This window comes from Zootermopsis nevadensis, unplaced genomic scaffold, assembly GCF_977971745.1.
Source record: "Zootermopsis nevadensis isolate Lab colony 2312 unplaced genomic scaffold, Znev_1.0 Znev_ptg000019l, whole genome shotgun sequence".
NCBI lineage: Eukaryota > Metazoa > Arthropoda > Insecta > Blattodea > Termopsidae > Zootermopsis > Zootermopsis nevadensis.
This window is the reverse complement of record NW_028259151.1, coordinates 10,086,880-10,107,684: the sequence shown is the minus strand read 5'-3', so window position 1 is coordinate 10,107,684 and position 20,805 is coordinate 10,086,880. Positions and strand designations below refer to the sequence as shown.

At 44.1% G+C, this 20,805-nt stretch overlaps 1 protein-coding gene across 2 annotated transcripts in view; it reads left to right on the top strand.

Moving 5' to 3' along the window:
* Nucleotides 1-20,805, top strand: part of ssh (Protein phosphatase Slingshot) — a 143,590-nt gene that overhangs the window by 99,748 nt on the left and 23,037 nt on the right. For both annotated transcript variants that reach the window (XM_087351290.1, XM_087351289.1), the window contains exons 4-5: nt 2,348-2,526; nt 5,472-5,537. In XM_087351290.1, coding sequence (XP_087207416.1) covers nt 2,348-2,526; nt 5,472-5,537 — 245 coding nt within the window. The remainder of the gene's footprint in view (nt 1-2,347; nt 2,527-5,471; nt 5,538-20,805) is intronic.

Sequence of the window (20,805 nt, the reverse complement as noted above, 5' to 3'; positions counted from 1 at the left end):
GCAGTTCCAGCGTTTTATCTCAGTGTAATTAATCTGTAACTACAAACGCTGTAACGAGAAGGAAATTTCACTGCCTGGTGTGTACAGTCCACAGACCAGGAGAAAATCCCTGCTAGGAATTCGATATACGCGCATGCGCGAGATTTCGCGGTGAGTGACGACCGATCCTAAAAGCATTCGTTCCGCAACCACTGAACGAACAACAGACGACAGGCTTTCACGTGTTCTAATGGGTACAGCTTTAAGATTACCTCACAGTGGCACAGCGATTTAATCTAGAATATTATCGCAACACCCGCAGAACACATTAGAGGTACACTCACTACACGCTACTCTTAACTGATTGATGTTTTCGGTCTGTGTAGTAGCGTAAAACTCTGACGTATCACACTTCCCACCAATAGCAGCCCTCTAGTCCACCTGGCAACTGTCCTTTACGACAATGTTGCATTGAAATCCTAAGCTCCAGTGGCGTGAAAAGCTGTTGGCCTTCGACGGGGTATTTCAGGTGTCAGTATGGGCGAATGCAGATGTGTAGGTTCCGAAGGCCCTATAAATGTTTTGTTTGTACTCTGACATTAAATGTGTTCAGAATTATGATACTGTCACCGAACATCAGAACCTTTCTTTACCTTGTGTGTGTGTGGTACTGGACACCCGGAGTATTGACAGCTGTCCTCCGTGCAGGACTCGCTATGCAGTCGCGACATTTGACACACGGATGATGCTCTGGGATTGTAGTCGTTCAGTTAAGGTCCAGATGTGTGATGCTTAGCCCACACTTAGTCTTATTTGTTTATTTCTGCCCGCGCTCGAGGTTGACACAACGTCCCAGCTGTTCTCTCTCCGGGGAGTCTTCCTGAATATAATTTTAAAATGGATGTGAAGTCAGTAGGATGTGAGGGCATACATTGGATTTGTCTTAAGTCAGGAATGTTATGATTACCCTGAAGATGGTGGCGATACTATATGCCGTCACAACCCAGAAGACCACAGTCGACATCTTCTGTGCCATAAGAACCTCGAATCTCAGACGCTAATGAACCTTGGAGTTCCATAAATGGTTGTTCATTTTCTGTGATCTGTTGAGCGTCTGTTTGTTTCTCGGTGTATTGTTTAAATAATACGCGTGATTTTGTTTGAAATGATGTGATGTAAGAGGCAAGGAAAGGCAACTTTTGTTTGTTTTGTTAAATCCTTTATCCATGTCACAGCCATTTTGTGTTAATTCAAAGGATACGGGTCTTCGTGTGAATGAACGAATCTGAATAAACCGTACAGATCATAATGATATTAATCAGATTGTTTTGGGGTGGAATGTGTAATCACTTGCAAGGTTTAAAAGTAGTCATCGATGGCGAATCTTAATTCAGGCTTCTGTTTCGTACGTTTTCCACCGCTGTGTAAAGAAATCAATCTAATTACAGTCACACTTTTTTCGTGTTTTAAATGTAATTACTCCAAGCATGATTCTGTAGCATAGCAGCATCTTCGTGTGTCTGTCTTTACTTTAATGTTGAAGATCTGTCACTTTGTGCACGTCCCATTACTGACTGATTAAACACGAAATTAGAAATTCATGAATTATAGAAATGGACAACGTCGACCGCTTTTTAGCCCCCTGAAGCCGACGCTGATATAAAAAATACTTTTAACACCGAGTCCCTACCTCAAAGGAAACACAACGCTCCTCCATTACAAACATCAATCCGTTTATACTTCAGGATATGTGTGCGTGTTCTCCTATACAACTTTTGAACCAGCTGACCGATTTTTGCTTTACTTGGTATGCACTTTACGCCATTGCAGGCCACCCCAACCTCGTAATTTTTAATTCCCTAAACTCAGTAATAACAACATGGCAGATGCGCGAACTTGGAGATGTAAGCGACACACTTCCGATTTAATATAGGGCCGGGAAATGTTGTTAAGACAATATTTTTACAGGATATAAACCAATGACATGTCGGTATTACACTTCGACACCGACAAGTAATGAAACACTGCAGCTAGAATTTGATCATAGACCTTCAGATTTCTGTATGAAGTATTTGGCAGTTGAAAAGATGGCGGAAACTAAGTTCTTCCCAATAACAACTCGGACCGAAGCCAACCAATGACTTAAATTGCGTTCTGATGTTGGGTTATAAACACGCGTTACGTAGCAAATTTAAAGTTAAGTACGTAAGATTTTTTCTTCGTCAACGAAAGCCGTCTTCTGATGTTGGTAAGAGAAATACGATGTTTTCTTCCAGTGGTTGGGGACGTCCGACGTCCTCGACGCCCTCTTCGTACAGCCGCCGCCGCCGCCCTGACTCATTTTCCACCCCCCTTTGTGGTGTTGCAGGCTGTGAAGCTAGAGAGTGCGCATTCTTGTCGTACCCGGTACCTGGTCGTGGTCTCGTGCGTGGGACGCCAGGACGCCGAGGAGAGTTGCCTCCTTGGGATCGACTGCAACGAGAAGACCACCGTGGGACTGGTACTGAGGGTTCTCGCGGACACGGCCATCACGCTCGACGGCGATGGGTAAGTTCGATCGTCGCGAGTCCACGGAAGTAATTAACGCGGGAATGAACAAACAATAAACAGCTCGTTTTCAAATTTTTTGACGGAGTAGGCGCAGCTGACAAGGGTGTCACTTGGCTAACAACTCTTCGCCGTGAAGGAAGAAAGTGTTACGAAGTGTTAGGAGGCGTCAGGCTTACGGGGGTGAACCTTTGGGTTTCATAGGAGCTGGGGAATTTGTGGTCTATGTGGTGGGTGTAATGATAGTTTCTCAACGAGGACTGTACTCCGCGATCTTGACGGGGGGAGGGGGTTACCACCTTCCAAATCATGTAATTGGATACTTACAAGATTTCGGGTTAAACATTAAAGTATCATAATAGAAGAAGCCACAGTTTTAATCGGAAAAGAATGAATTGTATTTATTGTCAGAATACAACTAAAACCGTGCGTCTACCTGTTTTAGTTTAAACTTTTACAATTTCCGCTAGTGCTTTGGCAATTATTAAAGCGGAAGGCTGGTCTTTTGAAAAAGTGGGCTTTCACATTGACGGGGGGGGGGGGGGGGGGGGGGGCAGTTTTACGTGGCTTGCTTAAGTGATGGCGTCCACTGGAAGAACAAATGTTCCGTTGAATCTTCAACGCAAGACGTAGCCTTTCGACGTGGTTGTTCCACTTGCATTAACAGGACTTTTATCAGGCGTTATCCTTCAAAAAAGACCATTAATATTAAACCTTATTCAGACGTTCTGTCCTCTTTGTACTGAGTCCGATATTTTGATATTTGAGTGGCTTCTGTTACATCAGAATTTTCATCTCGTCCTTCGTGAGGTGATCGGCACGTATCCGCGAGTTTAACGTTCGTCCCTTGAATGTAATCGGCAGAGGGCGGAGGAGAGACAACGATCGGTTACTTTGAGGCTTGCTGCATCAACTGGTGCTGCCAGTTGAAGCGATAGCCGCGACTGCCCGATGTTTTCAGACAAGGCAGTATGTAGGCGCCTTGCCTCAAAAGGCAGGTATAATGAAGGTGAAACCCGCAGATTCGCGCCGACTGCTGTACAGCATCCGTTATTTATGCAATTTCAGTGGCATCCATCAACGCGCACGGCACTGAAAACACGTGTCTTTTATCTGAAGTCAGGGGTTCTCAACCTTTTTCACCCTTTTATCGATTCGCGAGTCGGAACTTCGTGATAGTTTATTGGAAATACGAGTACATCCACGTTTACATGTTACTCAACGGTTTCTTTTGTAAAATAAATCATTGGTAACATGTTTGATACTTTTTTCGTAATGTTTCAGTATCTGGTGACTGATTTTTGAAGCAGGTGGGACGTTTAGTAACCACTAGACTGTAAGATTGATCTGAACTGCCAGATATTTGCGACATCGACAGGTTCTTTCCCGTTCTTTCGTCACAAAGGAACATATAGCCAGAAACTACAAAACATTTTAGCAGACTAGGGGTGGAGAACCCCTGTCGTAGGCTATCTTTATTGCGTTCGCAAGGTCGGTGCTTGAGATGGCCTGAGAGTCAAAACTTGTGCCAGAAAGTACTTTTGGATGCTCGTGGCCTGATGTGACAGCAGATTTGTAAAAATTTCTGACGAGGAGACAAGAGACGGGACTGTTTCACTCTGTAAGTGGATTTTGATGTGATTTCTTAATCCTTACATGACTTATAAAAAAAAAGAGAGGCAGGTTTGACGCCTATCGTCGTTTTGACATTTTCTTGCTGTAAGATGTCGCTAACAGCCACGGTGGGCTAGCGGTTAGAACGCTGGCCTTGTAATCCTGGGGTCTCGGGTTCGATTCCCCGAGGTGCCCGAATTTATAACTTGTGTTCGGCAAGGCCGTTGTCTAGGCAACACGGAGTTTTCCTCCGGGGGCTTCCCAACAATTACTCCATTCACACACAGAAGAAGGCAATGGCAAACCACTTCTGGATCATCTGCCAAGAACGTATATGAACAGGTCCCAGTCCGAGAAAAGGATGGAAGGATCCTGTTCATATGGACCTGTCGTCAGACAGAACACTAAATAATAATAAGATGAGGTGGTCTAGCGGTTAGAACGCTGGCCTTGTAATCCTGGGGTCTCGGGTTCGATTCCCCGAGGTGCCCGAATTTATAACTTGTGTTGGGCAAGGCCGTTGTCTAGGCAACACGGAGTTTTCCTCCGGGGGCTTCCCAACAATTACTCCATTCACACACAGAAGAAGGCAATGGCAAACTACTTCTGGATCATCTGCCAAGAACGTATATGAACAGGTCCCAGTCCGAGAAAAGGATGGAAGGATCCTGTTCATATGGACCTGTCGTCAGACAGAACACTAAATAATAATAAGATGAGGTGGTCTAGCGGTTAGAACGCTGGCCTTGTAATCCTGGGGTCTCGGGTTCGATTCCCCGAGGTGCCCGAATTTATAACTTGTGTTGGGCAAGGCCGTTGTCTAGGCAACACGGAGTTTTCCTCCGGGGGCTTCCCAACAATTACTCCATTCACACACAGAAGAAGGCAATGGCAAACCACTTCTGGATCATCTGCCAAGAACGTATATGAACAGGTCCCAGTCCGAGAAAAGGATGGAAGGATCCTGTTCATATGGACCTGTCGTCAGACAGAACACTAAATAATAATAAGATGAGGTGGTCTAGCGGTTAGAACGCTGGCCTTGTAATCCTGGGGTCTCGGGTTCGATTCCCCGAGGTGCCCGAATTTATAACTTGTGTTGGGCAAGGCCGTGGTCTAGGCAACACGGAGTTTTCCTCCGTGGCATCCCAACAATTACTCCATTCACACACAGAAGAAGGCAATGGCAAACCACTTCTGGATCATCTGCCAAGAACGTATATGAACAGGTCCCAGTCCGAGAAAAGGATGGAAGGATCCTGTTCATATGGACCTGTCGTCAGACAGAACACTACAAATAATAAAGATGTCGCTGTTTGCTTTGATTCCAGTGGCTTCAGCGTGAGTGTGTGTGGGCGACATCACATTTTCAAGCCGGTGTCTGTTCAGGCCATGTGGTAAGTACAGTGCAACATTCTGCCCTGAATAATATGTAAACTTTGGGGGCATTTTTGGTCTGTTTTGTCAGAAATTTAGCACGTGCGTTTTTCTTACTCCGTAGAATACTGTAGGTTATTTTCCTGTTATGGCTGTGTGCGGTTTGTTTGTCCATTTTAATATTATCTCTCATGTACTTTTCGGGTTCCCGTGTGGTACATTCACCAGAGACGGATGCATCCCTGATATGACGTCGTTGCCAAATTCTGTGATCGTTTGACCAGAATCTCTTGGGGTTAAATTTAGTTGGCAGTGGGGAAATGTGAAATTTGTGGTTGACAGCCGCGCTCGTCTGTAACTGAATTCGCGGCCATGCTTCATTTTCCGTAGATCTTCTTTGGATGACGGAACTTGGTTTTTGACGTAAAAACGAAGGTGTTCCGGATCTCACTCTTATTTGTGTGAGCGAGTGAGAGTGGGTGTGGGTGGAATCAGTTCTGCTTGTATACAAACACGGCTTGAAGAATGTATTCAGGTCACGGTAGGGACGGACGTTGGGTGGTGTCCGTGTTCCTCGGTTTTGGCACCACGTGGTGAATGGTAATGTTACGATCAGCCACTGGTTTCTATGAACATGTTGGCATTTCACGTGTGGTTCCTGTGCGTGACACTTCGGGACTAATTTCTTGTATGTTGGCGGCTCTGAATCGCTCGAAGGAGTTCTCTCGTCCCGATGAGTCAAATGTGTTCAAGTGTTCTTTGTTACTCCAGACCCTTTCTCTGTCTTAAAGTGCAGGAAATGTTGTCTTTTAGATTACCAGCTGCGTCTCCTTTTTTGCTATGAATCATACGTACAAAAGTGAAAAAGTGAGATTATTTTAAATCCCTCAGTTGTAGATAAATAATTGACAAGTTTACTTGTGATATCTGTTCAAACACTGCAGCAGAGAACTTTATATCTCCAGCCTGGAGTTCGTTATCGTAATGTTTCGATCAACTGTGTCCATGTTCATGTTTGTACGTACGTTTCAGTACAAGGTTATTGCTTAGACGTGCAGGTTTCTGCCACCGAGGTAAAGAAAGCTCTAGAGAAGTCGAAATGCGTTGTTTTACTCAGTCTTTTCCTTTCGAAACAGGTGCTTTGTGAGGGCGTTCTCAAGTTGTCCAAGTTCTCACGAAGTGCGGAATTCAGTGTTGCTGAAAGTTAAAGAGTGGAACGTATTTGAGTATTTTTAGCTCGAAAAATATTGCATTTTACCTTTCATGAAGGGCTTGCAGAGTAATTAGTAAGATTTGCAGACACTGACGTCAGAGTTGTTGTAAATGCTAGTGTTCGGTCAGAGAGAGACGGATAGAGAATCGACGTTTCAGTGATGTAAATTTCTTTTTGATATTTTAGCTTGCAAGCAAGTCCCAGCAGTATAGTGTACGAAATTTCATAACATTTTCGTGTAAGTGTAGAAATGGTTTGATGAATCGAAGTTATAAAAATGGGTTTCGCCCGTTGTTTAATTTTTTTATATAATTTATACTTAATCGCCCCCAGAGTCCAGATCTCGTATCCCGGTTACGTTTAATTAGTGCTCGATTATCGATCACTCGACTGAACTAACTCTGTTGCAGCATGATCAGGTGGGAGATGGTTTGCCAATTTTCTGCCTTTGACTTCGCCGGCAAGTGTCGTGGCTCGTGGGTTGCCTTACATGGTTCGCCGTCAGTTGGTTGGCACACGTCCGTGCCCTTCTTGTGATTAGGAAGGGTTTTTGGGGGGGGGGGAAGCGTGCACTAAAATTAGATTACAGAGAGAGAGAGAGAGAGAGAGAGAGAGAGAGAGAGAGAGAGAGAGAGAAAGCTTCTTTCTGAAAGCTGCGTCCAGCATCCCAGCTGTAGTAACGTTGCCAAGTTGCCTCACCTCGTCCCATGTTCGGATAACCCGCTGAGGTCTTTAACGCCGTGTTCAAAGGCCATTTTCGTGCTCTAATGCCGATCTTTATTGACGGCTTGTGGTCGCGGATGTTACCCTGACGTCGTCGTCATGCAAGCGTAAACAACTCTAGTCAGATTGACGTACTTGTTAGCAAAATAAACTCATGATTTTGATGGTTCTACGTCCAGTTATTTAAATTTAATGTGCTTTTGGGTGTATTAACTGACAATGAAGACGAAAAGATTTCGGGAATAAAAATAAACGATCCTTTTAAAGGCCTGAGGCAGTACTGGTTCGGTTTTTATGTCCATCCGCGGACCTGCCGCCTCCCATCTGCTGCCAAAGTGAGGACAAGGGAAATTATTAAAAAAACTTTGAGTCTGAGGAAGCTCCCTTGATATTAATAAAAAGGATTGAGGCTCTACCCAACCTATAAAATGCTTGAAATGTGATTTAGCTTTGTCTAAAGGCATTCCACTAGCGGGCCTTGCTCGCACGTTTATAAAAAGTTTCATCTATTTACGAGTACAAGATGTCTCTGGAGTGCAGTCTCTAAAATGGCTTAGTGTAAGGCGACGGTGCGAATATGAAACAGACAGCGTGGGGTGGTTGAGTTTTTGGCCGTACAAAATTTTGACAGTCGTCGGCGAATAGAAGTTCGTGGGGACGATTCTTAGACCTCGAGACCGGTGTCTGGGATGTTGGATTCCAGGTGTAATGGCTACACCATTTACGCTGAGCACAACGTTTGGAACCCTGAAACTCCGAGGGAACTTGTTCGAAGAATTCGCCACGACGGGGCGAAGCCTCACACGAGGTTCCAGAGATTCGAAGCCCTCCCCTACGAAGCTCGGAGTTATTTTGCGTCCACTGTAATCGTCTTTACTGGCTTCATAAAATAATTACGACAGAATTAACTGATTCAGAACAGGCTAACTGCTTCGCACTGCTGAAATATAGTAGCAAGTTACTCTTAACCCCAAAAATGGAGATCTTTGGCCGATGTGTGTCCAGTATGCCATGCTTGCGCGCAAGTGCTTTCAATGCAACGTGATGGCCTTCGGGAATCCAAGAATGGTTAGCAGTGAGACAGATACAAGTAGGAACACTGCAGTCGGAAGGCCGCCGTCAGCTGTGAACCTCAAAGAAGGATCCGCAAAGAAGCCTTGTTTTTCTTGAAATTCGTGGCTATTAAAGGACAAACAGCCTTACGCATTCATGGCAAACGTGGAAGTGGTACCTGTGCCAAGAATTGTTTGCCAAACATCGCGACCAAGTGGTTAGCAATCGTGCTTTGTGTTTCGAAGTTCCCGGGTTTATATCCCCCAAACCTGCTATCATTTCAATTCACCAATTCTAATGAGAATGGTCTCTTCTTGAGACATGATTTATGCTTGTCTGTAATAATTACTTTCACATTAAGAGCAGAACTCAGAGCGATGGAGAATGTTTGGACGTAAGAGACAGGGCATTCCGTGATGTGCAGTCTCATAATTTGTACTCTGGTGATGGGCAAGCCATGTAGCGCGAACGGAGATAAGAAATTTATACAGAATTTTGATTGGAATGCTGAAGACAACGGACGACGTGGGAGACATGAGCGCGGATTGCAAGATAATATTAAAATGGATTTTAATTAAACAGGGTAAGAGGCTATGAAGTGAATTAATCGGGGCCACTGACGGGATTTTCTGTACGGTACTGAAAATTCCTTTCCCAGTATCTTCTCTCAGGGCGAAGGCAGTGGACGTTAACACATCACGTGACCCCGTGTTATGCGGGCTGCATTGGCCCTCGGATCACGTAACTGACTCGTGCTTAACTACGGTGCTCTGTTCAGACACATCTGTTTACATCGACAGTCTCCGTCTCCGTGAATGGACTGCAGATGAGTTAATTTGCATTTCGGTAACATTTTTAAGGCAACGAACTCCCCTAACGCGGATCTTTCCGAAAGTAGGGGGGGAACCCCTCCCACCAGGAAAGCGTGATTTTTTTTAGGGAGAAGTGCTGAAGGTCGAATTCCGAGAGAAAGGCAACAAACATGGCCGCCTCTGGTTTTTAACAAATAATTCTTAGAAAAATACAGTTGCGCCAAAACGTGAAAGTCATTGCGTCAGAATGCCACCGATTTTGTCAACATTAAAAGGCGTTTCGTGAATTGGCTCTCGTCCAGTCTCAGGGATCGGTTGTCAATATACTGTTATTAGTGGTGGCATTGGAGATCGAACCCAGGACCTCAGCCAAGACGGTAACTAAGCATTTCAGCCCCGGGGTTGCACATAATAAAATATGAATGCGGGTGTCTCCGTGCAGATACTGAAGACATTTAGCACAACCTGATCCGGTAAGTTGGGCCACAGCTCTGCGGCTCTCACACTATGCATGACACGTGCCGGAAGCTCATGCCGGATCGTTTCTACGTGCATTGGTTAATGCATAGGAACACAGTCATGCCGCATACTTCACAGCGAGTTAGTTGTGCCCAAGGCAAAGTCGTCCCTGCTGGTAAAGTAGTGGAGAGTAGATGTATAGCTCCACACATTCATAATGGGCGTATGACAGTCATCTTCGAGAATGTTTTCGCCAACCTCAGAATAGCCAGTTTCTAGAGTGCACCGGGTATTGGTTGGGAAGTCTGAGGGGAGACCTAGACGTAGATGGGAGGATAATCTCAGGCGGGATCTATGGGAGATAGGAGTTGAAGGAGATTGGATTTTGTTGGCCCAGGACAGGGTCCGGTGGAAGGCTTTGGTTAATTCGGTGATGAACCTTCGGGTTCGGTAAGCCTTCTGGTTGGTTGGGTCCACTATTTGGGAAGCCTGAGGGGAAGAGACCGCTGGGGAGACCTAGACGTAGATGGGAGGATAATCTCAGGCGGGATCTATGGGAGATAGGAGTTGAAGGAGATTGGATTTTGTTGGCCCAGGACAGGGCTTTGGTTAATTCGGTGATGAACCTTCGGGTTCCGTAAGCCTTCTGGTTGGTTGGGTCCACTATTTGGGAAGCCTGAGGGGAAGAGACCGCTGGGGAGACCTAGACGTAGATGGGAGGATAATCTCAGGCGGGATCTATGGGAGATAGGAGTTGAAGGAGACTGGATTTTGTTGGCCCAGGACAGGGTCCGTTCATCGCGTTGGTCTTTTCCCCGCCATTTCGCTGTGCAGATCTAAGCATTACACACTTGAGGCACTAGCTTTGATTTGACAGCGTTCACACGGGTCATTTGCAGATATGACGTACCGTTGAATCGGCGATGACATAAGACACAGGTTTATGGGTGTACCTGGCAGTCGTACAGACTGACGAGGCCATTTAGAATACTGTCTTGTTGATGGAGAGTTACGAACTACGTTAAACTGGTCAGTGACACAGTGTGTCCAGTCTTTATTGTGTGGTGTGTGTGTGTTTTATATATGCGATCCGCCCTTTAGTGGCAATGCTGTTGTTGGATGTAATTGTCGTGGGTGTGCAATCCCGAGCCTGTGAAACCAGGTGGGTGTAGAGGAATGTGGGCTCAGACGGGCACAGACCGTCAAACCTTAACGTCGGATACCTTCTGTACGGCGTGAGTGGAGAGGCCTTTGAATCTTCAGTGTCTTCTTCATCAGCTAGATGGGGAGACAGATGTTACATTCAGCCGTTTCGTGATTGGTGTATTTAGAAGTGAAATGTTTATTTCGGAGGGAGGAACGTCCCTGTGACACTTTATTTATGTTCTCTCTTCGCATTAACAAAAGCAGCGTCACATCATCTCGTTGAAGGCTTAAATACGACATGACGTCAGCAAACTCTACTTCTTAACTCGTTGCCTCAGATTTGTTTGTTATTTAGTACACCAATTAGTAAACCAAATAATTTTGCTCTCCACATGTAATGCAACATTCTGTAGGCGTTTATTTTCTTCATATCTGCACTTTGTGGTTGTTTCGGTCCAGATCATGTCTTGTTTAAACTACCAGCACTTCATGTGGGTCTATCCCCTTGAAACATCCACAGAATCCGCTCATTTTGCGGGCAGTGTGTTGATAGCCCTACGCCCACCAGGGGCTGTCGGCTGTTCGATATTTTCGCGGTCGTCCAACGTATCTGGAAACCGTCTTCTCCACCAGGAACACGAGACCGCGCCATTCCGTAGTGGTAGCAGGCTCAAGGGAGGTTAAGCGAAGTTTATATCTGCGAGATTTCTATTTCAGTTTGAATCGTCATCATCTCGGACTTGCGTCTCTCGTGTTCAGACGAGCGTCTCACCGAAATGAAAGTGTGACGCTTATTGGAAGTTGAAACGAGGGTTTCTGACTGGGAAGTCCTTCCGCGAGGTAGTGTTAAGTTTTGTCTGTCAAACGCGCCTCGCCATGGAGTCTAGCTCCGTGCATTCAGGGTCTCTGCACGAGATTGAGATGAGTGGTCAGGAAAGGAGACGAACTAATCAGACGTTTTCTGTGACGATTAAGTAACGCGTGTGTTGCGGGTGGCGTCTTTGTCTTTTGTAGGAGCAGTTGCTTGTTTTGCGTGGAAGGATTTAATAATTTAAATCATGTCGAATGCATTTATGCCTTGATGTATGCTGAATATGGAGAGGGTGTAATTAATGTGCGTGTTCTTAGGCTCGGTTAAGTAGTCATGTGTTTTATCGAGGTAATGAAGTTTACTGCGATGGCCTCGGATGACTCTGAACGTCAAAAGAACGCCATGTTTTCAGTTCTTAATTTGGACTCGTCATTGAAGTTCTGTGCTATGTCTGGCGCCAGTTGCTTCCAGCGTTTGCCCCTAGGGGCCCATGACCGAGGAGAGGATTCATTGCCAGGGACAACGATGAATCATGTAACTGGTAGCCGGCAGGTGCGGACATGCCACACGCCGAGCTGGGACAAGGTGTGTCTGTAAGCCGCCCTGCGTACGAATTTTAAGAAGTGCTGCCCTCCACGACGTTGTGATGAGCGATTTGTCATCTCTTGAGCTGTTGAGGATAAGTTCGTGGCTTGTGGGTTAGGACTGGACTGTGGTAAGTCCTTAACTGCACAGTCACTGACTTTGGCTGATTTATGCCAGCCACACCCCGTGTTTGCATGCGTTCCGTGACTTTCTGAGGCCTCGTGTCGCAAAAAATGTTTACGTTTCATAAGCCCAAATGGCCTACTGAGTAATTATGTGTTCGGGTATCCAATTTTTGAGAAGATTTTAGCGAGTATCTGAAAATATGGAATCAAATTTGGTATTAACCCTTTGAAGCCGAAGATCGTCCTAGTATTATTTATGAATTCAGTCCGTACCGCGAAGAAAACACTACGCCTCACCATTACGAAAATCAGCTGGTTAACCCTTTGAAGCCGAAGCTTGTCTTCATAATATTTACGAATCCAGACCGTACCGCGAAGAAAACACTTCACTTAACCATTAGAAGTCGAATCAGGCGGTACCACATAAGATTTAACAAAAGAACATCCCGGTCAAAGCCTTAATACTGAACGCAATACTGTCATCCCAGATTTTATCGAATATTGACCTTGATAAGCTGAAAGTCGCTTAGCTGATCAAGATATTCCCGACCCTTTATTAAGCCCAGAGATTTATTAGTGCTTCCGAGGAACCCGCAGCTGGACCCTTTCATGAGCCAGACGAATCCAATCATCATACACATATCCTATTTTTAAGAAAAATTTAAATATTTTTACTCCCATCTGCCTGAGGTATTTTCGATATTTTCTTGTGTTCATGTTTTCCGACGGATTGTGTGTGTATTTATTTATCCCATTCGTGCTACGTGTCCTGCCTGTTGCCGTTGATTTGATGACAGGAACACATTTTGAAGCTCCTCAGTATTTGTCCATTCTCCCGTTACAGGGGCGAACTTATGTTTCTGGAAACAGTACAGCGTAGTCGTTCACGCCCGCACTTCTCGTGGGGCTCTGTCAGATAATTAAAGATGAGTGGCACACAGGAAGAAACAGAGAGAGGCAGACAGACAAGCCATCTCGAGGCCGATTCGCGCCTTTTCTGCAAACAGCAGCGTCCATTCTCCTGGACGACCATATTCGGGAGTGCGAGGGGCTGTTTCTCACGACCACCACGCAGCTCCAGAAGCTAGTTGCTGACCTGACCTGTGTCGCCAACAGCCTCTGGGATTACTGCCATTAATTATACGTATTGTCTGAGCCGGTGTTCGCTGTACCTATTGATCATTTTGCGGTTTACCACCTCGAAAATGACTGGTCGCAGAAATCTGGTAAATTACAGGCATCACGTGTTATGGTGTTAATTCAGTGCGTTCGTGCATTGGTTCGTTCACCTGCTCGAAGTTTGTTCTTTGTCTTCTGATCACCACATTCCGCGGGTTGTTGCGAAATTACTACTTGAAGTTGGTGGAACAACTCCATCCGACCTTCTCATCTTTTCTTGGGGCGACCTCTATTTCATTTATAAATATGCAAATTATATTAATAGTTCCTGTAACGTTACAACTGATATTAAAATTAGTCTAGTCGGTTACGTAAAAAGTATATTTGGCAGTCACCAGAAGAGAAAATTGCGTAGGATGCATAGACGTATACTAAGTTTTAGTAATATTCTGTAACAGTTGGGAAATCGACATTTTTTTAAATATCGTATACGTTATTTTTAAATGACTGATTATTTTTCTTAAATTGGCACTTCAATTGAAACATGGGACCCAAAGCTTGGCCCAAGTTTATCTAACCCGTTCTACATCTCACACCCTAATATTTAAAGAGTCATTTTAATATCATCCACATTTCTGCAAGCATTCTGTTTCAGTCAGATATTGTAAATAGATTAAATTATACTGGAATGCGTTTCATAATTAAACAGTCTATTTAAGACTTGAGGTTCTCACAGCGGTGAGTATGAAGATTTCCGTCTTCTGGGTTGTTGCGCTGTGTAGTCTGGTCGATGTTAACCAACGTTTCAGAGGTCATACTGCCTCCGTCATCAGAGTATGAATATTTCCGTCTTCTGGGTTGTTGCGCTGTGTAGTCTGGTCGATGTTAACCAACGTTTCAGAGGTCATACTGCCTCCGTCATCAGAAGACAGAAATCTTCATACTCTGATGACGGAGGCAGTATGACCTCTGAAACGTTGGTAAACATCGACCAGACTACACAGCGCAACAACCCAGAAGACGGAAATCTTCAAACAGTCTATTGTTTATGGTGTGTGGATGTGATGTGTTTGCTGTCAGAAGTACGTAGATGTCGCAAATAGCCCACATTTAATGTCGGCCACGTCGAACCCGGATCAATCGAGTTACATATTAAGAATTTTGGAGATAAACTGATGAACAGCAGAAAATGATTGTCTGGACACACATCACAAGAATGAACGAAGAGGGAATCTGAAACTATAGGAAGACGCTCGAAATCAGGTGGAAACGACCTATTAGCAACTTTGCCACGGAGAGCAAAGTTGAGGCAGATGGAGAGAGCTCATTGCCAGCCTGCCCACATGAAGAGGACTCCGCTGTGCGGGAGGTGGCCCGCTGTGGGCTTTCGGTGCCTACAGCAGAGCGTGGTAACAGTAGCCTACTCTTAAACAGATGACTGTCATGTTTCACTTTTTGCCAAATCACGCACAGCTCCGTGGAAGCCCTTCTTCAGAAACTGGTCGTCGCTTGGGTGGTAAATATATGAGGTCCGCGTGTTCATTACCTTGTTTACGCCTTTAGAATCCAATCCGCTGCTTTACACTGTATTGAAGATCCATTTCGTTGCCCTCGCATTCAGTTATCGATTTGCTCTAGGATTTGAACTCCTACGGATGGTTACGATTCGCGTGTGAGGTATTTTTCAGTCTAGAAACACGTTCCCATTGCCTTATATGAGAATAGCGCAGGTTTCTCGTTCCGTGATGCTACGTATGCATGGCTATAACGCGTTGTCAGTTTAATCGTCGTCTCCGAAACACAATAGCAGCAGACACGTAGCCAGAATTCAGCAGTCGCCTACGGAGACAGAGAATGGTTTTCCTTCGTCTGACGACGAGAATTGCATTGGAACTATGTTTCCGGTTTGGCTGTTGATCTGGGATATCACGGTCAGAAAAGTGACTAGTTACGGGTCGCACATGACCGGAGTTCGATTCTCGGAAGGCAAAGGTTTTTTTTATCTCTGCTACAATATCCAGGGATGCCCAGTCTCCTTTCTGTCGTAGGTGAAATGGTCAAACGTGAAGCTGACCATCTGGAGCCAAGGTTGAGAATGTGTGACGGCTTGATGCTTAAACACAGAATTTTTCTATAGCTCGTCTTTTACCTCATGAATTTCTTGTGCGTGATTGTGTTACATTTTGTACACACATGCATCCATCAGCTGTAATTCTCTCATTCGACGTAGTCTGTGATAGTGATAAGCGTCTTTAAATAAACCATAAATATCTATAGTAGTTTTACTCTGTTGTATGAATTCGTATTTGTTCGCTGTAATTCTGACACGCGGCATCTTTGAGGACCTCTTCTGACATCTTGCACGATGTTCTGTTTTCTTAGGTACGTAATTGATTTGATTGATTTTTCACTTTGCTTTTTTGAATATGCCACGAAAAATAAATACATTTATTTAAAGGTAATATTTTTTCCTGGGCGATCGTCTTTTATTTGGCCCTCGTAGAATTTCTGTCATAGTCTTCAATGACAAGTTAAATTATTAGGCAGTTAATATAATAAGAATTTTCCATACTGACGCCAGATGAAGATATTGTCAATTTCTGTGCTTATTATTCTAGATTATTTTTCGGAAGTTCGCAGTTGGTGTGAGGTTATTTTGACAGATGAGGCAGCCATCTGTTGCTTGCGGCTGACGGCCGACTTTGAAATCTCCACAACCAGTGCTGATTCCGCAGAAGATGGACGCTTGAAGACTTCTGACGACGGAACTTTAAATTGAATAAAATTGTTCTTTTAGACTTTCTTAGTCGTGTGAATTAGTTTGTGGACGTGCGTACAAATCAGATATGGCTGCGTAAACTGCGTGCTGATATTCCTGGGGTTTACAGCAGAATGTGTGTCCCGAGAAAATAACTCTAATAAGGACAGTGGCATTGCTTTCTGTATGTGTGGTATGGAGAAACTTATCGCCCGATCAAGGACACTAACTCCACGGAGCCGAATCCTTCTTGAGAAGCTGTTGGTACGCTCATCTAGTCAACAAATTCCACGCCTTTTATGGAACTCGAAGGTTTATCACCGTATATTTACAAGAACCCACCATCGGCCCCTATCCTGAGTCAGATGAATCTGATCCACACCCTATAAACCAGTGGTATTCAACCTTTTTTGTTCTTGTACCCCCCAGATATAATTTCTCTTCAACTTTGTACCCCCAAAGTTGTTGGTGTATAATTCAAGTTATACATAGTATATAATCTACATCTAAAATAAATTAAATAAATTACATTACTGATTATTCAGTGTTTATCATAAAATAATATATAATTTTTTAAATTTTACGTACCCCCTAAGATGTCTTCGCGTGCCCCCAGATATAATTTCTCTTCAACTTTGTACCCCCAAAGTTGTTGGTGTATAATTCAAGTTATACATAGCATATAATATACATCTAAAATAAATTAAATAAATTACATTACTGATTATTCAGTGTTTATCATAAAATAATATTTATTTTTTTAAATTTCACGAACCCCCTAAGATGTCTTCGCGTACCCCCGGTTGAATAACACTGCTATAAACCACATTTGCCTAAGATCCATTTTCATGCAAAAACCCTTCTTTGCCCACCGCTTTCGAGTGACTTTTCCCCTTCGAACTTTCTAACAAAACTTTTCTGCAGAAGCTGTAGGACGGAGTTCGTACGGCCGTGGAGGGTTAGAATGTGAATGACCCTGCTGTAGTAGCGAATGGAGATGGGGTTCAGGTGTTTGCTGTTTCAGTGGGAACACCGGACGTATGTATTTGCACGGGGATGTGCCGTCCACTCGTTCGCTCGCTGCTGTTTCAACTCTCTCGACATCGATGTTGCCTGCGTGTTCTGATGCTGTGGCAAGGTTCCTCCTGCAGCCGGCAGCAACGACGTTGCGTGAAGGGTGGTCGTAGCGTACCCAAGCTTTTCAAAATGCGGTAGAACCCGTTCCTGCTGTTCTGTGCTACTTCTCCTCGTTTGAATGATAGTCCAGATTTCATATCATGTCAGACTATCGAGGTGAAACGATTGCATTTGAACACGTGTGAAAGTCGCCTGCTAAAGAAGAGTTGACGTTTGTTTACATTGAATCAGCTTCCAGACCTGCTCTGAGGGCTCATCTGGCCTCCTGCCTGACGGGCACCAAAGATTTTCCCCCTGGCGTACAATTTTTGCTACCCTCCATCCAGTGCCGACGTCAGTGGTTTCTTTTACTTATGTTTGTTTCAAGATGACGATGATTACCCGGCATAACGAACTTCTTCGGCCAGAGTCCTTCTTGAGAAGCTGATAGTCACGTAGCTGATTAAGGTATTCCCCTGCGTTTTAAAGCCCAGAGCAAAATTTTCAATGTGTTTGCGAGAGTCGTCACGGGTCTCTGTCCGGAGTTAGGTAAATTTAGTCCGCACTCTTACCTGCAGAATGAGCCGAAATCACGAGCTCGATTTCAGATGTTTATTTATCACAATTTCACTTTCCCAATATTCCTCAATCAAATAGCATTTGCGATACATTCTGGACGTCATAAATCCCCCCAAAGCAGAATAAGCGATTGTCTGGATGTCGTCTGCAATTTGCTTGGACTCCGTTGCTTAGACAAAGCGAGAATAATGTTCTGGTTGAAGTCTCAGGGGAACGCTAGCTTGTCTAATTTCGGTACGCAATCGCGTAGTTACTTCAAATGACAGAGGGAAAAAACAGAAATCTTCAAAATAGCCGACCTTGATTCGAGCGGTGGACGACGTGGAAACTGCCCGTCCGCGTGCAGCTTTGCGTAGTCTGAAGTTCTGACAGAATCGTGTGTTCCTATCGTGATTTCTCGGAGTAAGGCTAAGCATGAGACGTAACACGAACACTTTACTTGCGTATGGTCGTTGCGTGTACTCCCCTTCTGAGTTTGCAACTCAAAATGCTCTGCGGAGACTTTTAAGTATTCTAGAAGTATTTATGGAGAATCTTTTTCAGTTCGGTCATCGCATTTTTAAGAATGTCTTCAGCTGTTCGAAACGAGGACGTTCCAAGGATAACGATAATCAGTCGGGCACGGGATATTTTTTTAACATCGGTGTTCGTCTTTGTCCACAAATCGCTTTACTTAAAGCGATGGATGGGAAAGTGAGCTACATTTGTCCGTCTGTCATCTGATTCATTAGGTCTTCTACACCAGTGGTATTCAACCTGGGGTACGCGAAGACATCTTAAGGGGTACGTGAAATTTAAAAAAAATATATTATTTTATGATAAACACTGAATAATCAGTAATGTAATTTATTTAATTTATTTTAGATGTAGATTATATACTATGTATAACTTGAATTATACACCAACAACTTTGGGGGTACAAAGTTCAAGAGAAATTATATCTGGGGGTACACGAAGACATCTTAGGGGGTACGTGAAATTTTAAAAAAAATATATAATATTTTATGATAAACACTGAATAATCAGTAATGTAATTTATTTAATTTATTTTAGATGTAGATTATGTAATATGTATAACTTGAATTATACACCAACAACTTTGGGGGTACAAAGTTGAAGAGAAATTATATCTGGGGGGTACGCGAACAAAAAAGGTTGAATACCACTGATATACACTACTGATGGACCTATTTGCGTGAAATCGCGCCTCTGGATAAGTCCCATCGTGATACTTTTTTACTCCCTGAGGTTTAATAATACCTCCATGGCCGTCGTGTGAAGCCTTCAAACGAGTTGGCAAAAGTGTCGCCATTGAGCGTAAAGTCTGAAGTTTTTGTGGAAGGAATGCAGATTTTTAATAATGATTTATAAGAAAACTTCGCGTGAATGTTTCGGCCCCTCACAAGATGATGGATAAGTGAGAAATAATTGTAATTTCACCTGAAATTTCTGTTCTGTCCAGACATAAGTAACGGTACATGCGGTTTTAAAACTCAAATATTTTTGCATTAAAATTCGCTGTGCGAATAGCCGAGTTCGCTTAGTTCTTGTGTTTCAGTGTAACACCAAGTTAAGTTTTGTCTACATGGATGACAGTTCATACAGCACGAATGCTTACGTATATCAGACTTTTTCCCCCAAAAATAAACCGATACCTTTGCAAACGTGTTGAACGGGCGGTATTTTGTTTCAAATTCTGACTTTTGCGGGTGGCAGAACGTGTTCGCGTGTCTTTGGAGCGTCTTAATTGTTCATAGAATCTGCTCTTTTCATCGTCCGAGAGTCATTCAGTGGCTGTGCTTCGTAGCCATAACTTCCTTTTTATTTACCGGCGATGAAGTTGAATGAAAGAGGTTGTATCGTCGGTTCATTTACTTGTTTTATGTTTCAGTCTTTAAAAAAATGCTCTTGTACCGTTATAGTAAATTATCGACATGCTTCAGAGTACAGTAATCGATCACTCGGGGATTCTGGTCCGATTCCTTTTATGGGTTGAAATTCTTGCTGTTGATCTGTACGTGATCTGTTTCGTTCGTCCATTGGCTCATTTGTATTGTCTGCTCGTACTTGATTCTGCGTAGACAACAGGAGAGGACAGAGGGAATCGAACAGTGGCATCCCATTCATCAGGTCTGCGTTGGCCGCTCCTCTGCGCTCTTTTTGATCTCCTGTCGTATGAGAGGAGAGTTTTGTGCAGTGGCGACATTATCCATCGCTGGCTCCTGTCACATCTGACTTCAAGGAGCGTGGACTCTCGTGATCCCGGGCTTTAATTGGAACACACAGGTGCTGGGCACTTTGGTTCCCTGGTGACAACAGACGAGAGGTTCAGATGTACCAGGAGTGAAATGCGTGGTATGTGTCTTCGGTAAGAAGTTCTTCGATCGATACCACATACGTTTGACTTAAGCCCTTCTTTCCGAGCACCATGGACCATTTTTTTTTTCGTACTCTGAATGGGGAAAATTTATTATGGGAATATATTTCACTGCATGCACTATTTGGAGCGTAAGTCAGTTCCGTAGATTCCGCAGGTTTGAAGGCTGTGCAAAATTGGCCAGATTTCGCAGCGAAGGCGTTATAAATGATCTACAGACAGTATACAGGCTACTCGACTAATAATAGAATTGAGGAATGTCTACTGATGGGGTGCCAACTCCAACGAATGAATGCCAGCAAACACCCCCCTCCCCTCCCCTCCCCTCCCCTCCCCAATTTGAATTCTGGCCCTTGTGACCTACGCTAACTGCAACATCGCTTGATTACGAAATGAGACTTGTAGTCTACTC